This window comes from Oenanthe melanoleuca, chromosome 3 (genome assembly GCF_029582105.1).
Source record: "Oenanthe melanoleuca isolate GR-GAL-2019-014 chromosome 3, OMel1.0, whole genome shotgun sequence".
Taxonomy (NCBI): Eukaryota; Metazoa; Chordata; class Aves; order Passeriformes; family Muscicapidae; genus Oenanthe; species Oenanthe melanoleuca.
This window is the reverse complement of record NC_079336.1, coordinates 15592204-15613095: the sequence shown is the minus strand read 5'-3', so window position 1 is coordinate 15613095 and position 20892 is coordinate 15592204. Positions and strand designations below refer to the sequence as shown.

General features: G+C 41.2%; 2 protein-coding genes across 3 annotated transcripts in view; one reads left to right on the top strand and one right to left on the bottom strand.

Moving 5' to 3' along the window:
* Positions 1–265: 265 nt before the first annotated feature.
* Positions 266–6373, bottom strand: CMPK2 (cytidine/uridine monophosphate kinase 2). Its single transcript, XM_056488520.1, has 5 exons — positions 6036–6373; positions 5340–5454; positions 4326–4527; positions 2982–3215; positions 266–1488 (listed from the first exon to the last, which is right to left on the bottom strand). Exons 1-5 carry the CDS (start codon positions 6126–6128, stop codon positions 1368–1370), a joined length of 765 nt encoding a protein of 254 aa, XP_056344495.1. The 5' UTR covers positions 6129–6373; the 3' UTR covers positions 266–1367.
* Positions 6374–12611: 6238 nt separating this feature from the next.
* Positions 12612–20892, top strand: part of RSAD2 (radical S-adenosyl methionine domain containing 2) — a 206393-nt gene continuing 198112 nt past the window's right edge. The window contains exons 1-6 of one of the 2 annotated variants that reach the window (XM_056487142.1): positions 12612–13211; positions 13391–13552; positions 13987–14216; positions 15048–15197; positions 16221–16253; positions 16805–18657. In XM_056487142.1, the coding sequence (XP_056343117.1) occupies positions 12887–13211; positions 13391–13552; positions 13987–14216; positions 15048–15197; positions 16221–16253; positions 16805–16969 (1065 nt within the window). In that variant the 5' untranslated portion in view covers positions 12612–12886 and the 3' untranslated portion in view covers positions 16970–18657. Of the gene's footprint in view, positions 13212–13390; positions 13553–13986; positions 14217–15047; positions 15198–16220; positions 16254–16804; positions 18658–20892 lie in introns of those variants that run through there. The other variant, XM_056487143.1, reaches the window with a different exon arrangement.

Genomic DNA, 20892 nt, shown 5'->3' with positions numbered 1-20892 from the left:
CCTGAATGCTTTATAATTTCTAAAATAATTGAGCACCTGCAAGCCTGCATTTCCAATTCACGTGTATGGCAAATCCAAGGCAGCTGAAATACAAATAATATAGCAAACAAAACAGAATCATTTCTAGAATTTATAAACTTACAGAATATATAAATGATATATTATATTCATAATATACTCAAAACCATTAAAGAATGCATGAATAAAATGTAGTTTTAGAAGTTTTTCTTTCTATCACCTTGTATATACAGACTCAATATAGGAATTACAGTACTCAGTATACTTTTATTTAGAGGACAGATTAACTGATAATTGCACTTGCTTAAAACAGAAAAGTAAGTAAAAGTGTTTAAAATCAAATTTATGTTTTAAGATTTTTTTTTTCTGGAACTGCAGCTCTATTTCTGACCTCGCAAAGGCTTATCCATATATTTAGTTTTACACTTAGGAGTAACAATAGTTAAACTAATGTACATAAAAATGAACCTTTGCAGACCTGAAGTCTTGATGTACCCTGCTTTCATATTCAACCTGTTCAAACACCTACACAAAAAAAAAAAGATTAACTGAAAAGGTGCAATCATTCCCATTTCTCAGAATCTCTGTGGTTTTTAATTTTGCATTCTCTCAAATGAATACTAGTTCTCATTAAGAAGTATTAATAGGATAGATAAAAAGGTTTGTAAAAAATATTTTAGTGATCATTTATGAGTTTTTAATTTCAGTTTTTCCTCAGGTCTCTGTTTCTCATTTGCTGGCATTGTCTGATTTCCCTCTGAAAATAATTGATATTTCATTTGCATATATGAACAGGCTTGGACTTTATTACCCAGAGCCCTTGGTGTTTACTGGCACTCATTTACAACACATTTTTTTCCAGGATGCCCATCACAACAACAGCTGCTCATCCTCAGTTTGAAAAAGCAACCCACACTGGGCACTGGATTTTCTGTTCCTAAATGTTATGATCATTTTATTGTTTTAGTGCTGATGATATTTCAGCCTCTCATTGGGCATCTAATGCTCCTGATGCAGTGCAGCAAATTTTGGTACACAGTGGACTGGGAATAGGTTCTCCTGGTGATGAAGATGCAACATGATGGCATCTCAAAATGTCCAGGTGTCAGAGAACACTCTGAGGTACTTTGTGCATGACTGTAGTGTGTTTGTTTCTTAAAAAGAATGCTGAATGAAGTGAGCAGCATTTTGCCTTATACAGAAAAGTACAGTAGCAACCACAAAACAGGTAACCTGACAGAATATTCAGTATTTCTGTGAGACAAAACACATCACTGTGCATTTTCAGGTACCAAAACCAGTGAGGCAATAAAAAAATATCTTTTAAGTGCTACTACACAAAATTGCTTTCAAAAAGCACAGTGTTCCTTAATTACTTGTAGAACAGTCTTGAGAACCTCTTCCTTGGAGGGGCTGGCATCAACCTCTTGGCATGCAGGATTCACCATCCTTCTGTATGACTCCTCAACTCTAAAATCAAAACAAGAGACATTAAACTTCAAAATGCAGAGGTATGAAATGAAATTAGTCATCAGTATCAGAAGACAGTGTTTGCACTGCAGAGACAGAGGACAGAAAATCTAATATGAAGCTAAGAATGAAATCTACTGCAAAGAGCAATAAACCATTAGTAACTATTAAAATGTAAATCTCAAAGCACAGAGTTTCCTTGACATTGATTCCCAGAGCTCCAGCCACATTAACATGGCATGGCATAAAGTATTTCTTTCTTTGTACAGTCTGATATAGCAGTAGAGTGGACAGTCTGCTTCTAGCACCTGAATTAATTTTTTTCAGTTTCTATGAAGCCATCTCTGAACTGAATGGCATTGCATTGTGTAGTTGTGCTCATTGACTGATCTCAGCTTTCACTCACTGGATTACAGGGTTGACATATCATTCAACCCCTTCTTCTGATCAACTAACAAAATGAATAACAGGATAAAGTACAGGGTGAAAACCTCCTCACTTAGGCTATAAGCATAATGCAGAACTCTCCCACATTTAGTCTTTCAGGGTGTGAATGAGGATGTGAATATGATTTTCTATGTTCCCTTAATGCCATTCAGGACAGAAGTCACAAGACAAATCAAGGAAGATTCTGATAGGATGTTCTTCTATTCAGATTGACATAATCAACAGGTAGAAATAACTAAATAAATAAATAACTAAAAATAACTATTTCTGACACGAATATGCAGAATTAAAATGTAAAATGTAATGTCCAGACAGCAATTCAGCACACCCTGAAGCAGGATACCTAGGGTGCCATTCAGTTGCTTGAGCTAATGCACCCAGTACTGCTTGAGATGCTCTGCACTATCTCATTTAGCTTCCAATTTCTAGCCCAGAAAGTGTCCACAGGTCCTGCATCACAACTCGTATCAAAAGGCTTTAAACACCTCAGTTTAGATCACTGAGCTCCAAACAAGTGGTGAGATGAATCACTTTGAATTGATTGTATTGACAAAACAAGCCATTGTATGTATTGACTATACTGAGACACTTTGCACAACTAAAGACATCTACAAGAGAATGTTTAAATTTTATTCTCTTAATCTGGAGCTCAATTCCAGAACTTCCTGGGGAAGCTCTGTGTTTCAACTTCTTGCCTCCCAGCCCTGGAACTTTTAAGTCCATCTCCTTCATGACCTCACTAAGAAAGAAGCTAAAATAAAAGAAGCAAGGCAAAATAGAAGTATTTTAACTCAAAGCTCCTTTACAGGATAATTATACATCTGCATCTTTCAAACAGTTTCAATTAGAAGTGACAGAATTTACCCTCCCTGACAGCCATTCATTCTTTCAAAAAAAAAAAAAAAAAAAAAAAAAAAAAAAAAAAAAACCAAAACAAAATCTTATACAAAAGAAATTCTTGTCCCAATAATGTGAGAGGCACATTTGTTACTGATCCCACAGGAGCCAAGCTTTCCTCCAGCCTCCTGCTCCCCACTCAGGGGTACCTCTGGCGAAACAAGCTGTTGGCTTCCAGCTCAGCCTCCTCCTTGGTTTTCTCCAGCCCCCGACGCTGAAGTCTCCGGACCCGTTCCTCAGGGTCAACAGTCAGGAGAAGAACAAGATCAGGTTTAAGCAGATCTTCAGGCCACTGATACACCTCATCTTGAGCTGGTGGAAGATCCTGGACTTTCCCACTTGTTTCGGTGGCAATTGTGTAGGCAGCTGTGCTGTGCCAGTATCTGTCAGGAAAATAGAAAATGGAGGGAGAGAAATTTTAAAGAGAACATTAATTCTTCAGTAATACATGAGACAGTTGGCATTATAACAACAAGTCAATAATGATGAGATAGGTGACACCATGGCTTTGAAGGGAAATCCAAGTAATAGTTCTGTGCTACCCCCTATCTCTTAACAATGATTACTCAGTTTGCTATTCAGAGTTAATGTGAACTATTAATTAAAACATTATGTAAAGACTGCTTCAGATATTCCTATCAAAAGAAAGCCTCATTTATAGAGACAGGCCAAAGAAGAGTTACAATATATCTCAAAATCCTTTACTCTGAGTCCCCTTTTCGAGCATGCAGTCTTTACAAACATGTGAATGAACACAGGCATTACAAATGTTACTAATTTCACTTGCAGTTAACATTTTCTCCACTACAAGGCACTGTGTTTGATAGATTTCAGTGGATTTGAGGCTGGTTGAAAATAGCACTCACATGCAAACAACGTGTGTGTGTGTGTGTGTGTGTGTGTGTGTGTGTGTGTGTGTGTGTGAGCAGGAGGTTACAGTACACCTACTGAAATAAGCCAGAGGGTTCAAAGTACATTTAGACTTTTTTACTGACAGTACTATTGTAAGGTGCCTAGACAGTGAAAACCAGAAACAGCACAAACAAACCCAAAAAAGTGGGAGGCATATTTCTGGCTTTAAATTCACAATACCTAAAACTCAGTCATTCCAATCCACCCATATCTCAGACACGTCTTAGAGACAGCCATGACCAGCAGCCCCCAGTCTTCTCTGGTTTGTCACAAAATACTAGTTTAGCTCAGGACACACAATCTGTGCCTCCACTATTCCTAACTGAAGATGTAACAATTTTCATGTGTCCTAAAGCTTGTTATGAGTATTACACTGATTGATGTTCTCTCATTTACTGTTATCTTAAGTTTCACTCTTTAGAAGATATAATATTTATCTGACTCTCTGCAGAGAGCTTCCGAAAAAACCCTAAACAAATCCAAAGCAAAACCCCTGAAGAAACACAATCACTGACTGCTTGTAACACTGAACAACTGTATGATGGCACTGATATGAGAGAGAGCTTCTTAAATACACAAACCTGTCTATGATCACAGGTGCCTGAGTGGATGCTTTTGCTATCTCTGAAGCCAGAATGTAGTTGCCTGCAGCATAAAATGCTCTTTTAATGGGTGTTGGCTCATCATCAAATACAGTCCTCCAGTGGCTGATGCAAGCTGGTGGGGATCTCAGCAGAACACCGTTCAGGGTGTCCTTAACAGCCTGGGTCACCGTGGTCTTGCCTACATTCCATTTACAGAAGGAAACACTTGTTATATTATTTACCACAAACACCTGAGTTCTCAAAACTGGAAAACACTCCTCTCTGTTCATGTGGAGCACAGCTTCTGATACTGGAATATGCAACCTGAGCATCTTGTCATAAAGTTTCCAGTGGAAAATGATTCTGAGTCTGATTGCAGGAATTATTGCTCTCCTTCCTGCTCTCTGGGCCTTCCAGCCCTTCCTTTAGCCAGCTTTCAGTCTTCACTGCCTTAAATGCATTAAGTGCATGACAATTTCTCTCTATATATATGGCAATTTCCCTATATATTAATTTATAATTTTTTCTAGGTTGCAATTTATGTGAATGTCGCCATGCTGGTCATCCAATTTCTTCTTTTTATGGGGATTTCCAGCTCTCTTTAACTGACAAGTCAGAAAATAAAGCTAGTCAAAGGCAAGTAATATTTCTGTCTTATACAAGCTGCTGGCAGTTTCCCACACAACCACTATTTTAGTTCATTTATTTGAAAACTCTCCGTAAAAGTATGTTTCATCATCTGCACAAGAAATTTAATTTTCAGTACTCCACTCTGTATTCTTTCATTTGCATAGGTAAGGAATTAAAACATTGAATGTAAATTAGCATACATTAATCTTTTATAAGTAAGAGAAGACAGATTGGCACTTACAATTATTAATTCCTTATCTGTCACAGGTTTCCAATATTTTTTTTTTATTTTATTTTAAAGCCTATGCCTAATAAAAAACAGCAGCTGCTCCTTTCAACAAATTTCTCATCTGTGGTTCTTCAATCACACGTTGCTCTTACCTGTGGCATCCAGCCCCTCAAAAACTATGACAGGAAAACCTCCTTTTTTTTGGTGCTCTGGACATTTCTCCAGCAGGTCGAGTACTGCTTCAGCCTCTGGGATGCGTTCTGCACACTGCAAAGAGACATCACAGAATCACAGAATGCGTTGGGTCGGAAGGGACCTTTAAAGATATTTAAAGACCCCCACGCAGCTCACTAGACCATCCTAAACTAGATCAGGTCTCTTAAAGCCCTGTCCATCGTGACCTGGAATGTTTCAAGACATGGGACATCCATCACATCTTCTGGGCAACCTATGCCAGCGTTTCACCACCCTCATCGCACAAAACTTCTTCCATCTGGTCGGAATCTGCCCTGCCCTCGATTTAAAGGATTGCCCCTCGTCCTCCCGGCATCCGCCCGCGGGGCTGCGGTACCGAACACCGGCTGCGCTCCCGCGGTACCGAACGCCGGCTGCTCTCCCGCGGTACCGAACGCCGGGTGCGCTCCCGCGGTACCGAACGCCGGCTGCGGTACCGAACTCCGGGTGCGCTCCTGCGGTACCGAACCCCGGCTGCGGTGCCGAACGCCGGGTGCGCTCCCGCGGTGCCGAACGCCGGGTGCGGTACCGAACGCCGGCTGCTCTCCCGCGGTACCGAACGCCGGGTGCGCTCCCGCGGTACCGAACGCCGGGTGCGCTCCCGCGGTACTGACCTGGCGCAGCCGCTGGCGGAGGGCGCGGGCGGAGGTCGGCAGGGCACGGACGGGCCGGGAGCCCGGTGAGCCCGGGGCACAGCGCCGCAGCATCGCCGGGAGCCGGGAGCCGGGAGCCTGGAGCCGGGAGCCGGGAGCCGGGAGCCGGGATCAGGGAGCAGAGAGACGGGAGCCGGGATCAGGGAGGCGGCAGAGCGGAGGGCGGCGGGCGGAGGAGGAGCCAGCGGGAAACGAAACTGGCCCGGCCGGCCGGGAAAGCGCCGGTCTGCGGGGACCATCCCGGGGCAGGGAGCAGCTCCTCGGAACGCCCTTCTGCCTCGCCCTGCGGCGCCGGGCCGAGCGCGCTCGGTCCCGCGGGGAGCGGCTCTGTGCGGGGCGGGCGCCAGCAACCACGGGCTGTACCGTGCCGGCCTCGGGACCCGCTCTGCCCGCCCGCCCGCAGGAAGGGTCACATTCCCACGGGCACTCGTGGCTGAATCCTGGTGATCTTCCAAAAAAAGAAAAAAAAAAAAAAAAAACCAAACAAACCCCACGAGAAGCGCAAATATACTCTGCTGCATAGGACTGGCTCAAACAAACAAACAAACAAGTCCTAACCCAAACTGAACGACTTGGTAGAGTTGCAATGCCCAAGCAGCACTGGGATGTCAGATATTATTTGGTTATTCGGTGCCTTGATGACAAGACCAACAGAAACAAATAATTTTGGGAGTGAACTGGACTTTTAGAAGTCTGTTTTCATAATTTTGCAACTGCCAATTTCAGCTTTCATCAGCTCAGATGTAGGAACCAGAAGGAATGCAAATAGCAATAGCACTGACTTAGTCTTGTGGCAGCTGCTGTGAGTACTGATTGCCCAAAATGTAGTTTTTGAGTTTTCAGAAGATGTAACTTAAAATGTTGGAGAACCTGCATCTCTGTAGAAAACTTCTCCTCCTTTTCAGTAGTTGGAGAACTGCCACTTAGAGATATGAAGTTAAACTTCTGATGTGTTTTCTGAACTAATATACTCTACAAGAAATTCCTTGGAAACTTGTCCTCCTCTGGTCATCTCAAACACCTGCACAAATACCTTTTACTTTGTGTAACTGCAGGGAGAGGGGAGCAGCTGGTGGGCAGTACCAGTTGCAAATCCCCTGTACTAGTTGGAAGCTGCCCATCCCGAAGGACATGATGGAAGGCTGGGCCAGAACCAAAACTGGGAACATTGCCTTGGAAGCTCTTCAATACAGTCTCAGCATCATGTACCAAAATTCATTTGGTTCTTTTTAAGGCTGTTTCACTACTGAGAACTACAGCACTATTCCACATTACTTAAACATATGCCTATGGCATTTGGGTATGGATCCCAGAAAACACAGGGTAAAATATTGTTCATTATACAGGAAGCAAATAGATAGTTTTAAGAACATAATAACATGCACCGATCAAGAGTAGGGGCTCAGCCAATATTTCCTCTGGCAGAAGGACATGCTGTTCATATGCCTGGCTTATCCACAGTCCCATCTCCAAGTCCTTGTGCTCCTCCAGCCTCCACAGCCACCGAATCAGGAATGTTAAACAGCAATCCTCATCTTTCCCTTTCAGCACCTGCTGTGGATCCTTGCTCATGGAGTTGCCTAAATCTCTTTTTCACTCTGTTTTACAATCTACCTCCACAAACCCCTATGGTCTCCAATTCCAGCAACGCTACTGTTGCATAAAAATTTTGTAAGTTTTAAACTCACATCCTACTTATTTCAACAAGTGTCCGTTTTAATAATATTACTGATTTTGGTGATTCTGGTTCAACATTCCGTTTATTTATTACCTGCAAGATTTTTTAAAGGTCACTCTGATTTCCCCTTCAGCTTTTTCATGTCAAAAATTATGGCCTCTATCCCTTGGTAAGGCAGCTGATTCATCCCCTCAATCATTTAGAAACAAGGATAACTTCTTTAACTCTAAGGTGTGGCCACGATGTGGAGATCTGAACTGGACCACTAGTCAGGGTTTGGTTACACTTACCAAAGTTTCACAGACCAGCAGAGTAATGTAATCTACCTTGTTTCTGGGTGACAGTAAGCTCTAAATTGACTTTTTTCTCTGCTGCCCCCCACAGAGCCATTGATTTCAGCGGAGAAGCAGCAGTGACTAAGATCTCCTTCCTGAGCACAAGTGCCACTGCTGAGCTCAGCATCAGGTACACAAGGTTTCAATGACTCTTTTGGATCTGCACTGACTCACATTTATCTATACTGAAACTGATCTGCCACTTTTCTGTTAATTTGTTTGCTTGAGGTCCAACTGACTTGCAGCCAAGTTTCGTTTCAAAAGCACTTGTAAAGCTGGCCATTTCCCTCACTGACCTCTTGGCTTCCGTCCTGTTTGTTTTGTTTTCCCCCGGTGCTACTGTTGCCTGTCACCTACCTGCTGAACAAATGGAAAGCACTTACTTTCATTTTCATTTTTCCCGTCTCGATGCCTTGATATAACCTTGTTACAATTCCTGAGCCAAGCTGGTGGTGGTTTCTTCATTTATAACATGCTTATTCATAACAGGCATGTGATGCCTTTTCTCCTGCCTAATTACTTAAAAGTGCCCTCTTGCAGGATTCAAGTAAATACATAGGAAAAGAGAGTTGTCTGTTATGCCCAATATGTTTTGTTGCATTTAAAATCAGTGGAGAGATTATGACTCAGTTTTGAAATTAACCTATGGTAAGCATTTTTCAGCCTCTTTACAAAGACCTTTATAATTTTGTCCCGTGTATAATATGAAGCAATGTTGAAGAACAAATGTGCCAATTATGTACAAAGCACTGTTCAGAAGCATTTTCACATCTTTGAGTGTCCACTGTGCTTACACAGAGCCATAGGGATGAAATACAGAGACAGCAAGAGGCCACATGAATATTCAAAAAATTTTGATCCACACAAAGTGGAAAAAGAGAAAACAACAACAACAAAAACAAAAACAACAACAACAAAATAAGAACCAACTGGAAATTGATTATCCTGTAATTTAAAAATATATAAAAATAAAAAATATAAAAATATAAAATAAAAGTGTACAGTCCTGTAAACAGCTGTCTGATCTACAGGCAAGAAAAACTTAAGTCAAAGGCCCATAAAGGGTGTAGGTAGATGGAATACACTCATATAAAACTGCTCTTTTAATGCAGAATAGACTTTAAAGAATATCAGTAAAGGGCTCTTGAATAAAGAAAAAGATTTGGGGATAAGACCATGAGAACAGGGAAGACAGTATAGTGTCAGGCCAAGAGAGATTCCTCTTTTGCCCCTGACAGTGGCCACAGCCAGATGTTTGGGGAAAGCTACGGAAAGGACTCAGAAGGATTCTTCTCTCAACATACTTTTGTCAAGAAAGGATCTCATGATCCTTGAGGTCCCTCCCAACTTGGTATTCTATCATTCTACAATTCTATGATTTTTTCCTAGATCATAGAAACCGTATTTTTAAATACTTCCTGAGTGGGAAATCACATATACACTATTAAGTGTATTAAGTGCCCACATGGTGGACTTTTAAATGTGCCTAATCTGTATCTGTATTTATATTTTGTGTTTCATGTGTCTTTGATAACTTAATTGCATGTGGGTTTAAGCTTTCTGTTTGGTATTCCCCTCGGATTTCTGCATCCCAAGGAGAGCTGAGTCACTCTAAGTACAGAGTCCTTGACAGATCTGCATTCATAGTGCTGCAGATGCAATGAGAAAGAGATAATTTCCAGCTGAGACAAGAGCAAGAAGCAATAAATTTATCAAATGCTAAAATTGCATCTGCCATTGCATAACTTGCATGATTTGGATGATTTGCCTGGTTGTCCTTGGACCATTTCTGGTCCTTCCAGGTGATGTGATAGGACTCCTCCTTTAAACTCTTTGGTGTTACTGCTTTGTATCAGTAGTTTGGTTTGCCCAGAAAGATATTATTTGACTGGAACTGCCAAATAGCCACTCTGTGGAAAGCAGTGTATTTATTTAAAATATAGAATTACATTAATTAGACAAATAGTACATAGCTGTTTTAAAAGTTTTGCTTTCTTAGCAACTAGGCACAAAAGCATTATCTATGTTTATGCATTTGGATTCTTCCATGCTAGTTGTGTTCTTATTTATTATCTAGTGCACCATTAAAAACATTATTCAATATTTTTTGGGAAATTATATTAATATTTAAAGGGGTTTTAGATATAGATTTGGAGGACAGAAACATTTTTATTACTGGGACTCCATCATGCCACTGTAAAATGTCTTCTGTAGGAAGCTAGAGGAAGGAAACACACGTCCTACAATTTTCAAAGAACATTTATGCTTGCTTTTCTGAGATTCTTCCAGAAGGCATCAGGACAGAAAATTTCATTACAGTTCTTGCTTGCAATATTTCTTGTAGAGTCAAAGCTTGTGTACAAAAATGCACATTTGTGTTTTCTTGGAGGCCTCACCATAGAGCCTGTGAGCTAAGACAGTTTGGGATGTAAAACATTAATACCTTTCTTGATGCTGCTGGGACTCTTACATATGTAGGGGGCACATCCTGGTCTGGGTTTACTTTGTGAGGCTTTATAGTAATGCAGAGAGTGTCATCTGAAAACATACTTAGTTGAGGCAAAAAGTAAAAAAAGAACTATAATTGCCATTTTCTAAGAAAGCACTGATAGAATTACAAAGAACAGCACCCTTGGGTGCAAAGTTCTCTGCACATTTTGTTCCTTGAAAAAGAGATCTGTGTTTTCAAAGAAAAACAGTCCAAAAATGTTGATGTTTTAGTTTTCTGATTCATTGAGCAATGTTTTTCTGACACGTTTTTGGAGTGTTTGGGTATCAGATGTAAGTCCTGTGTTGAGAGAAATTGGTAATCATCAAGGATTCTTTTCTGACTTTGGAAATTAAATATTTTGAACCTAATTTTTCAAGCCAGCTGAGGTACTAGGCAACAAGCTCAGGGCTAGTAATGAGCCTTCCACCTCAAAAAAAGGCTGTAGTCCCTGTACATGAATTGGCTTAACCTGACATGAACGAGGACAGAAAGGAATTTGAATTGGGGCCAGAGAAGATAAAAAATGCAATAGGGTTCCCACCATGCAACAGAAGGCATGTATGGAGTGAGGAGGAAACAGGGCATATCAGAATTCTCCAAATTAATAGAATCATTGAAGCTACCAATTAGCAACTCCAATGTCAGATTTCAGTTTAAATTTGCACTGTCTTGTCCACCTCCCTTTCCAATTATATTTTCAAGTCATAATCTCTGCTGACAGCCTCTAAGACCATTTTGGAAAGCCTCAGAAGTGAGATGTTTCCCACCATGCTGCAGCAACACTCTTGTGAGGTGGCATTAATGGAGCCAGACACAGCAAGAAGTCTCCTACCCTGCCTTACTAATATGAACCTGCTCCAGCAAGAAACAGCTGATAGAGACAATAAAAACTGTTCAAACAATAAAAACTGTTCAAACTGGTCTTTGCTGCTCCAGACATTATTCAGCCAGTAGATCACCTCCAGGAAAGTGAAGGAAGGATGACAGGAATGTGATGATAGCCAATGACAGGACTAATTAAGACTTCTTATTCACAAGCAGGTTTTTGTTTCCCATGAAAATTGCACAGGATGAAGATAGTTCTACCCCTTTTTTTCGAAGGAAAAAAAGGGAAATGAAAAGAAGGGAACGTGAGGGCAAGACTGCTTGGCTACATCAGCAGTTCTGACTGGTCAGTGGAAGTGACCATGAACATGATGCAATTGGAAGGTGTCAAGATTTGAGTATGACTCTGTGCCTTGGCAGTGGCAACATTCAATGGTCATGCAAGAGTAAGAACAGGCTGACTGAAGACATAGTGATAAAAAATATAAATTTGTGACAAACTTGCTGGTGTATCTGGAAGACTGAAGATAGAAACCAGTGTTATGATGGAGGAGCTCCTTCTCCAGCAATACATGTTGCACCACCAAGGAATTGAGGAACATGGAAATTGGCAGCTCGGTCCTGGCTTCTCCTGGTGTCAGCATGAGTGGGCAGCCACCAATGTCTCACCTCAGGCTCCCAGTTGTTGCTGCTGTTAAGCCTAATCATGTGCCCAACTTGGTGCAGTAGCTTTGCTTGAGGAGCATTATTGGAGAGCAAGAATCAAAGAACATGCAGTTATTTTCTTTTCGTGTATCTGAAGTCATCAGGCTCCTGACTTGGGTTGCCCTTCCATGCAAAACTGTTTAAATTTACAGGAGCTCTTGAATGCTTGACAAAGGTGCAGTGCAGTTATACAAGCTCAGTTTTCCCCCTGATTCACGAGTTTAACAACAAGACCCAAAGTCACTGAGACCTCGAGCCAAAAGGGGTCGCAGGTGCCGGACCCCTCAAAGCCCGAGGTGCTCAGACCTGCTCCCAGCCCCGGCAGTCGGGTTCTGCCGTGGCCTTGGCCGAGAAGCGGCTGTGGGGCGTGGGGACACTGGGGTCACGGGTAGGGCGGGGCGGGAGGAGGAAAACATCGCGTCTCGGTGCCAAGTTTCGCTTCTGGCAGAAGGGAAAACGAAACCGAGCGGTTCCCCGCGGCGCGGCGGGGCGGGACGGGCGGCGAGGGAAGGCGCGCCCCGCGCATTTAACTGCGGAGCGCCGGACAGCTCTGGGCAGCCTGCGAGCCGAGCCGAGCCGAGCCGAGCCGGGTCGGATTGAGCTGAACCGAGACCAGCCGAACCAAGTCCGGTAGAACCATCTCCAGGCAGGACCAAAACAGCAGCGCATCCCGCCGGGTCGGATTGAACTGAACCGAGCCCAGCTAAACCGAGTCCAGGCGGGACCAAAACCGCAGCGTATCCCACCGGGTCCGAGCCGAGCCGAGCCGAGCCGAGCCATGCAGCTGGCCCTGCTGGCCCGGCTGCTGTCCGTCGGGCGGGCGGTGCTGGCGGCGCTGCGAGGGCGCCTGGGCGCGCTGTGCTGGAGCCTGGCTCCCCTGTCCCTGTCCCTGTCCCTGTCCCTGCCCGGCTGGCGGGACTCGGCCCCCCGGCCGCGGCGGGAGCAGGAATGGGACGATGCGCTGCCGACGCCCACCAGCGTCAATTACCACTTCACCCGGCAATGCAACTACAAGTGCGGCTTCTGCTTCCACACGGCCAAGACCTCCTTCGTGCTGCCCCTGGAGGAGGCCAAGCGGGGGCTGGCCATGCTCAAGGAAGCAGGTGAGTCCAGGGCAGGTGGGGCCGGAGGGAACAGAAGAAGGGGCACCCCGCAGGACCAAGTGGAAAAAGTTCCCCCGGGGATGTCCCTTGTCCCGCTGCCGTGGGGCGTTGATAACACTGAGCAGGAGCAGGCGATGGGCAGCAGAGCTTCATAGCATCTTTCTTTGACCCTTCCCTAGGAATGGAGAAGATCAATTTCTCGGGAGGAGAACCGTTCCTTCAGGACAGAGGCGAATTTGTGGGCAAACTGGTCCAGTTTTGCAAGCAGGAGTTGGAGCTCCCCAGCGTCAGCATTGTCAGCAATGGCAGCCGGATCAGAAAGCAGTGGTTCGAGCAGTACGGTAAGGAGCCACCGCTGGGCACAGCTGCCCTGGCAGGGCTGGGAGCCTCCCGGGGCAGCCTCACCCAGGGATGGGCTTGGGGGCAAGTGGGAGATGCGTTCTTAGTGGCTCATTTATAGCAAATGCAAACCAAATGTAAACACCAGTGAAACACTGTTGGTTATCTGTTGTAAACATGGGCATTATACCACAAAAACTTTTTGGTATAATGATGTAATAAAACAATAGTTCCACCTGCCTCCATAATGATGGGGACACACACACACAAACCACGTGTTTTGGTGCTGGTCTTGATGTGGCTTTTGTGGTTGATGGGATGACTCGACAGAACTGCATTTACATGGCATTTGTGATGGATGACAAGGAAGTGAAAGTGAGCAGAGACCTGACAGCTTTTAGCTGGATATTAATCAATTTTTAAAACTTGTTTTCAGGTGAATATTTAGATATTCTGGCAATTTCATGTGATAGTTTTGATGAGGATGTCAACATTTTAATTGGCCGTCGTCAGGGAAAGAAGAACCATGTGGAAAATCTGCATAAACTGAGACAGTGGTGCCGAGAGTATGCTGTTGCTTTTAAAATAAATTCAGTCATCAACAGATTTAATGTTGAGGAAGATATGAATGAGCAGATCAAGGCACTCAACCCTGTGCGCTGGAAGGTAAGAAAGTAGTATATACCACATGTTTCCTGTTCAAAGAAAAGTAAAAATGAATTGAAGTCCTGGAGCTGTCTGAACTTCTGTTGTCCTGAGTCTTACCTCCAGCTCCAGCTTGGGTTGGGGTTAGGAGCCTTCTTGTCAATGTTGCAGAGTGCTGATATAGGTTCTATCTCATTCTGTGCTTAAATGGAGCTCAGTAGGTCAATAATCTTTTTTTGGTTGTGTTATGTACAGAAAATTACTATTTTAGTATGTGTTGATCTAGGTTGTTTTAGCATATTAAAATTTGCACAGAAAGGCTTTAATATATGAAAATATGTTATGGTGTAGAGAAAATTAGGGTAAAAATTACTGGACAATGATACATTAAAGTCAATATATTGTTAGCAAGATATGAGTATATATTAATTTTCTCCTAAAGAGTATTAGTGTATATATATTATGATTTTTTTTACTAGAAATAAGTCTTAAAATGGGTAGAAATAATGTGAAATAAATATGGGAGAACTTGTGGAATAATTTATCTTTTTTTGTCTCATGGATATTGTTATACACAAAGAATCACTCAAAAAAAACACAACCCCCAAAAAACACTGTAAGTGAAATCTCAGATAGTAAGGAAAATCATCAATTATAACATTTTGAACTCTGTAATATTAATTTACAAAAAATAAATCTGTACCATTCCCTTTGTGAAGTATTCAGTTATCACAAGTTGTGTCATTTTGGTTCTACTGACAGAAAAATTAGACGTTGCTACTGAGACTGATGTCTCTTATCCTCAAGACAAGTGAAAACATAAAGTCTTAACCAGGTGCTTTCTTTGTTCAGGTATTCCAGTGCCTGCTTATTGAAGGGGAGAACAGTGGTGAGGATGCTCTAAGAGAAGCAGAAAAATTTGTTATCAGTGATGAAGATTTTGATCGATTCCTGGATCGTCACAAAGGTGTCTCCTGTTTGGTACCTGAATCTAATCAGAAGGTAAAAATTAAACTGTCCTTTCGTAACTTCATTTTTAAGTAACACTAGAATATTTGAAAGGAACAAGAAACTTTCATGGCAATTAATACTTTCCCTATTAATAGTGGCTTAGAACATGTGCAGTACAACTTTATCAGCAACAGGTTTTGTTATGGTGGAAGCCAAGATTTTTAATTTTTTTAAGGCTTTTTATTGACAACAAAGTTATTAGCAGTAGAGTAAAAACCCATTGACCCAGTCCTGTAGACAGGATTTTGGGCACAAGATCCTAAAAAGGGTTAAAGTTAATGTAAACATACTTTATAGTCTAAGTATAGTTTCCTAATAGAGAGACTGTGAAGTCACATTATGCCACTCATCAAGCTACATGAATAAGGCAGCATCCCAACCAGCATCATACTGGGTACTGAGGAACAGTACCAATACCAACTAATAGTATCTTTGGGTAATCCCTCTCACAATAAGATTGTATTTTTAACATTTTCTGTCTGAACTCCTTTGGATTGCACACTGGGGCTCTTTATTCAGGAGAAGACTCCTTGTGCTCCTGCAGAGCCCGTCAGTTACCCTGACCAGCTGCATCCAGCTTACATTAACCACACTAAAGGGCTTTGGTGCCCAAGAGGGGAGCTCAGGCCATTTTGTAAATGCCTACAGACCGTAAATAGAGGACAGTTAGAAGACTCAACGTTAGGGAAGTCCTTCTGGTGTAGAAGTTAATAGAAAACTTGGATATTATTAAAAACGCTTTTGTCCAGTTGGGCACTCACATTTCAATTAGACCACTGGAGAGGTCATATTCCAGGAATTACTAGTTTATTCATACATAAAGTTATTCTAGTAATTCTGCCATTTTTTTCTATAAATTTCATCCAAGCTCACTGAAATAGTGGTGATACAGCAACAGTTTCAAAGATTTGTATCAGACTTTGAATGATTAGTTGTTTCTTTGTTATAATTTTTCAGTAGAATGGAATTTTGATTTGTACATTAATTTAGGTTTTTTCTTTTGATCTATTACAGATGAGGGATTCATACCTCATTCTGGATGAATATGTAAGTCTTTTTTTGATACATGGTATTTGTATGCTAATATATGTATGTATACAACAGTGATAACCAGTTAGTTTACTCTGCATTCTATAAAACTATTTTACCATGTAGTACAAGGAACAGATGTGCTTTATTCTCATCAGACACATTGTGAACTACAATACAGTGTGACCTAAGTAGAAGTTGCCATCAGCTTGCATGCATAATCCTTGCATCACAAATCTTAAAGTGTAGATTTTTGCAGGACATCTTTGCTTTTTTTTTTCTTTAGTATAAAAATACAGAACTGAAAAGTAAAGTATCAGTGTCCACTTAGTTTATATGTAACTGAAGAGCCAATGTTTAATATTCAGAAATTATGATATTGCTTTTTTCCTGCTCCTGTCACATTTCCAACCATTAGTTTCTGAGCCTTCTAAGGACTAATTAGAGTGAACCTCTTCATGCACTTAGGCTCTTATGGAATTGCAGTGCAACTTGCTTAAGTCTGTAGAAAAGTTAAGCTTTTGCAAATTGACTTTCTAACATCTTATCTTATCTATCTTGCATTCCAGATGCGTTTTCTAAACTGTAGAAATGGACGGAAAGAACCTTCCAAGTCCATCCTGGATGTTGGTGTAGAAGAAGCTATAAAATTCAGTGGATTTGATGAGAAGATGTTCCTAAGAAGAGGAGGAAAGTATGTGTGGAGTAAAGCTGATATGAAACTGGACTGGTGACTCAATATACTGAGTTAGGGTATTCTGTAAAATAGGTGTATACTTATAGGTGAGTGTATACTTGTATCTAATGCTTTTAACTACACTTGGTATTCAATTATAATTATATATGTTAATATGTTACATGTTTTATAAATGCAGATTACATTGTCTATTATTTTCGTGAGCATGACCAAATACTTTCAGAGCTTTCACATGAACAGATCTCTGAAATTAACTTTCTAGTCTGTTGCACCAAGAACTTTAAGGCAAACTATTTTATAAAATACTACATGAGTGTGCATGCCAGATAAGAAGCCAAAAAACACCTCAAAGTCTAAATCATTCTAAACAGCTGTAATGATGGAAAAGTCAAAATACTTATCAGGAAATGCATTCTGCCTGTTTCTCAGGGAAAGATGAATTGCAGTTCCTGGATAGATCACTGGAGGGCCAGATTCCCTGGAAGCATCTTCTGCTTTTTTCAGGGGTAACAGAGGGTCAGAACCTAGGGATCATTAAGTAATAATGTATTTAAAAGGAAATCAAGGTGAAAAAATTGGCAATTTTTATTCTTTAAGACTTAATTGTAACAGCATGTTATCCCTCTCCTCTGTATACATACATGATATTTGCAAAAATGTTGGGGGGTGTAATTTTCTGTAAGAACATATTTTTAGTCATGAAAAAATATTGTACTTGTTCACCCTAAAACCTAGAAGTACATTTCACCTAATGATAAACAACATCATATTTCACACTGGCAATGTCTTTAGTTCTAACAAATATTTACAGTGAAACAGTTTTCATTTTATTAATATTTCCATTTTCCTTTCATCTGCAAATATTGATTTATTATTTTAAATTACTGTTGAACCATGGGCATACAGTTCTGATGAAGAGTCCTTCTCAAACTAATTAATACCATGTAGAACAACCTAACATATATCTTCTGTTGCTTACTAGCTTGTTATTTGGCTAAGCCATGGAACTACAAACAGCAAAGTTCATATATCAAGCAACCTTGTTTTAAAGGTTGCTTGTGTCAGTAACTAATTTGCTTGCTGGTTACAAACCTGCAGATATTAAATGAAACTAATCTGGTTTTGTGAGAACTACCTTTGATTTTAAGAGCAGGCAGCATCAATATAAAATAAAAAAAAATAAAAAATTAAAAATCCCCAAAATTTAATAATAATAAAATATTTTAAAATAATCTAATATACTGCCCTCATTCTTGGTTTTCTGGCAATTGTTACAGCTTTATAATTACAGGTTTTCAAATTTAACTAGTCCCATCCTCCCTCTGTCTGAAGGGCACGGGGACAGGCATTGCACAGAGCAGAAAGGAGAGGGCACTACTCATTCATCCTGTCCACTGAACTCCATCTCTGGACTGTCTCACACATTTAAATATTTGCAGCAGTTGGGAGCCAGCATGCATTAAATGAGCCACATTGAGAAAATGACACATTCTTCCATTTTTTTGGAAATGCTAGTTGATTTTTTTTAAGAAAGAAGTTTGTGAAAGAAATGTTTTGCATTCATGTAGTGCATCTTCAGTTGAACGGGGGAAATGCTTAAGTAGGAGCTGTTACTTCTGTGTAAAGGAAAGTGCTCCTCTGAATACACTGTGAAAATGTTTCCATTTATAATTCCTTCAGTTTCTATTTTTACTGTCCTAACTGTAAATATACTCAGTGGTGCTCTTTTGTCCCTTTGTATTTTGCATTTTGCAATCACAACACTTCCTAGACAGTGACATTTAAGTTTTTTTTTCTTGTGTTAACACTAAGTGACATTTAAAATGTGGCCCACACAGAGTAACCCCACAGTCTTTTGGCAGCTATTTCACTGACCTTGGCTGGAGTTCTCCCTGGCTCTATGGGCAGTGCAAATTTATGTAATTGGGGTTTGACTTCCCCTGCTCAAATATTAAATCTAGTCTCCTCCTCAGTACCTGCACCACACTGATAGAAAAGAAGCATTTTCTTTGCTGCTGGCTCAGTCCCAGCATGGGGAAAGATTTAGTGCAATAATGTACCAAAAAATCTTCTACCCTGCAGCTCCTGCAGACAATGCCAGCTGTAGCACAGCACACAGATATGAGGTACACAAACTCCCATTCAGATCCAGAAATCCTGTCATTCTTTGCTTTGCATTTTACCCTGTAAATGGCTATTCTTTTGCTTCCTCTGTGCCTACAGAGGAAGCTGCAGGAGAAACAAGAAGCAGCTGAAAATATCAAAATTCAGTAAATAATGCACAGACATTTAAGATGGCTTTTGTTAGATGGTTCTATGTTCTTCTTAAAATGTTAGAGATTTCATATCACCTCTTGTTACCATACATAATTAGAAAAAAAAATTCTTCTCTGTGTGATACTCTTTTTCAAGGGAAATATGAGTTGTGTACATTGGAAATGAAGAATCTCACATTACAGTTTGAGAGCCATTTAAGTTGATGAACAGCTATTGGTATTTTTGTATGCAAAATTTATTGTTGTGTAAAACAACAAAAATTTTGCTATAGTTGATTAATCTAGCTTATAAAAAATATATATGAACACAGTTCATATTGGACAATAGTGGACTTCAGCTTTCATTATATAGTAAGGGCTACCTTTCAGTATGGAACTAGAAAAATAAAACTGAATTCAACAGAGTTACTCCCAGGCTTAGTGATTACAGGTATGTTGTGATCCTGAAAAGTCAGGATTAAATTTAAGTCTTATAAGCACAGATATGCTTAATTGTATCTTGGTGTATAATATAGCATTGCAGCTAAGCACTTGCTAAAGATGCTGAATTGGGAAGGAATTCACACTGCGTTCTACTAACATTATACAATTGCTTCTATGTGTAAAAAAATGTAAAGAATGAATGTTTGGGAGGATGACTTCCAATGAAATTGTGACTATACCTTGGGTAATGAGTAAAATTGTCACTTAAGATGCACTTTTGGATGCCATCTTTTTCAGTGTGATGGATGCTGATATATTTGAATGTTACAAATTATGAATTTTGGAGTAAGAGTGTCAAATAATTAGTTCTAAGTATTTCATGAGCTTGTTGCACCTTTCAATAAATGTTTATATTTTCCTAAGTTTGTCTGCATTTTTTTTTTTTTCTGTAATATAAGCTTTATACTAGCAGAATGGGTGGCTGCATTCACAAGAGATCTGTAATTGTGGATGCATTTAGTCTGCATTTAGCAGGGGAGGGGGCTGCTTACACAGTGCCAAGGGCAGCATCTAGGCCGAAATGCAGAACGATGATGGTGATTCTCCTTGTGATGAAAGGCACTTGTTAAAAGCCTGAGTGGACTGGTCTGTGCTGGGAGAAGACAGCTCAAATACCTTGTGCTGTTCGGATGACAGCCGACACGAAAAGCACAGCTATCCATAAATATCCGAGGACAAAAATAAGATGATCTTCTGTTATGGTAAATAAGAGAGAAAAGACAGTCTATTTAGGAGAATGAAGACAAGCAGCTTCTCAATATCATCTTCCATCTTCAGGCTCGGTGTAAACTCTTGTACTAGGCAGCCGCAAATTGAGCTTTTCACAGTATTTGGCTGTGTGTGAGAGGATGCTTAGCTTTTTACCCCCCTTTGCCATCCTCCCGCACATTGCGGTGGTGTGACCGTGCCCAGCAGCAGGGCCACAGTGAGGTGCGTGTGACATCCCGGGGCGGCTGTGCTGCTCTCTGTGTGTCACCTCGGGATGGCTGTGCTGTGTGTGTGTGTGTCACCTCGGGATGGCTGTGCTGTGCTGTGTGTGCCACCCCGGGGATGCTGTGCTGTGCTGTGTGTGACACCCCGGGATGGCTGTGCTGTGTGTGTCACCCCGGGATGGCTGTGCTGTGTGTGTCACCCCGGGGATGCTGTGCTGTGCTGTGTGTGACACCCCGGGATGGCTGTGCTGTGTGTGTCACCCCGGGGT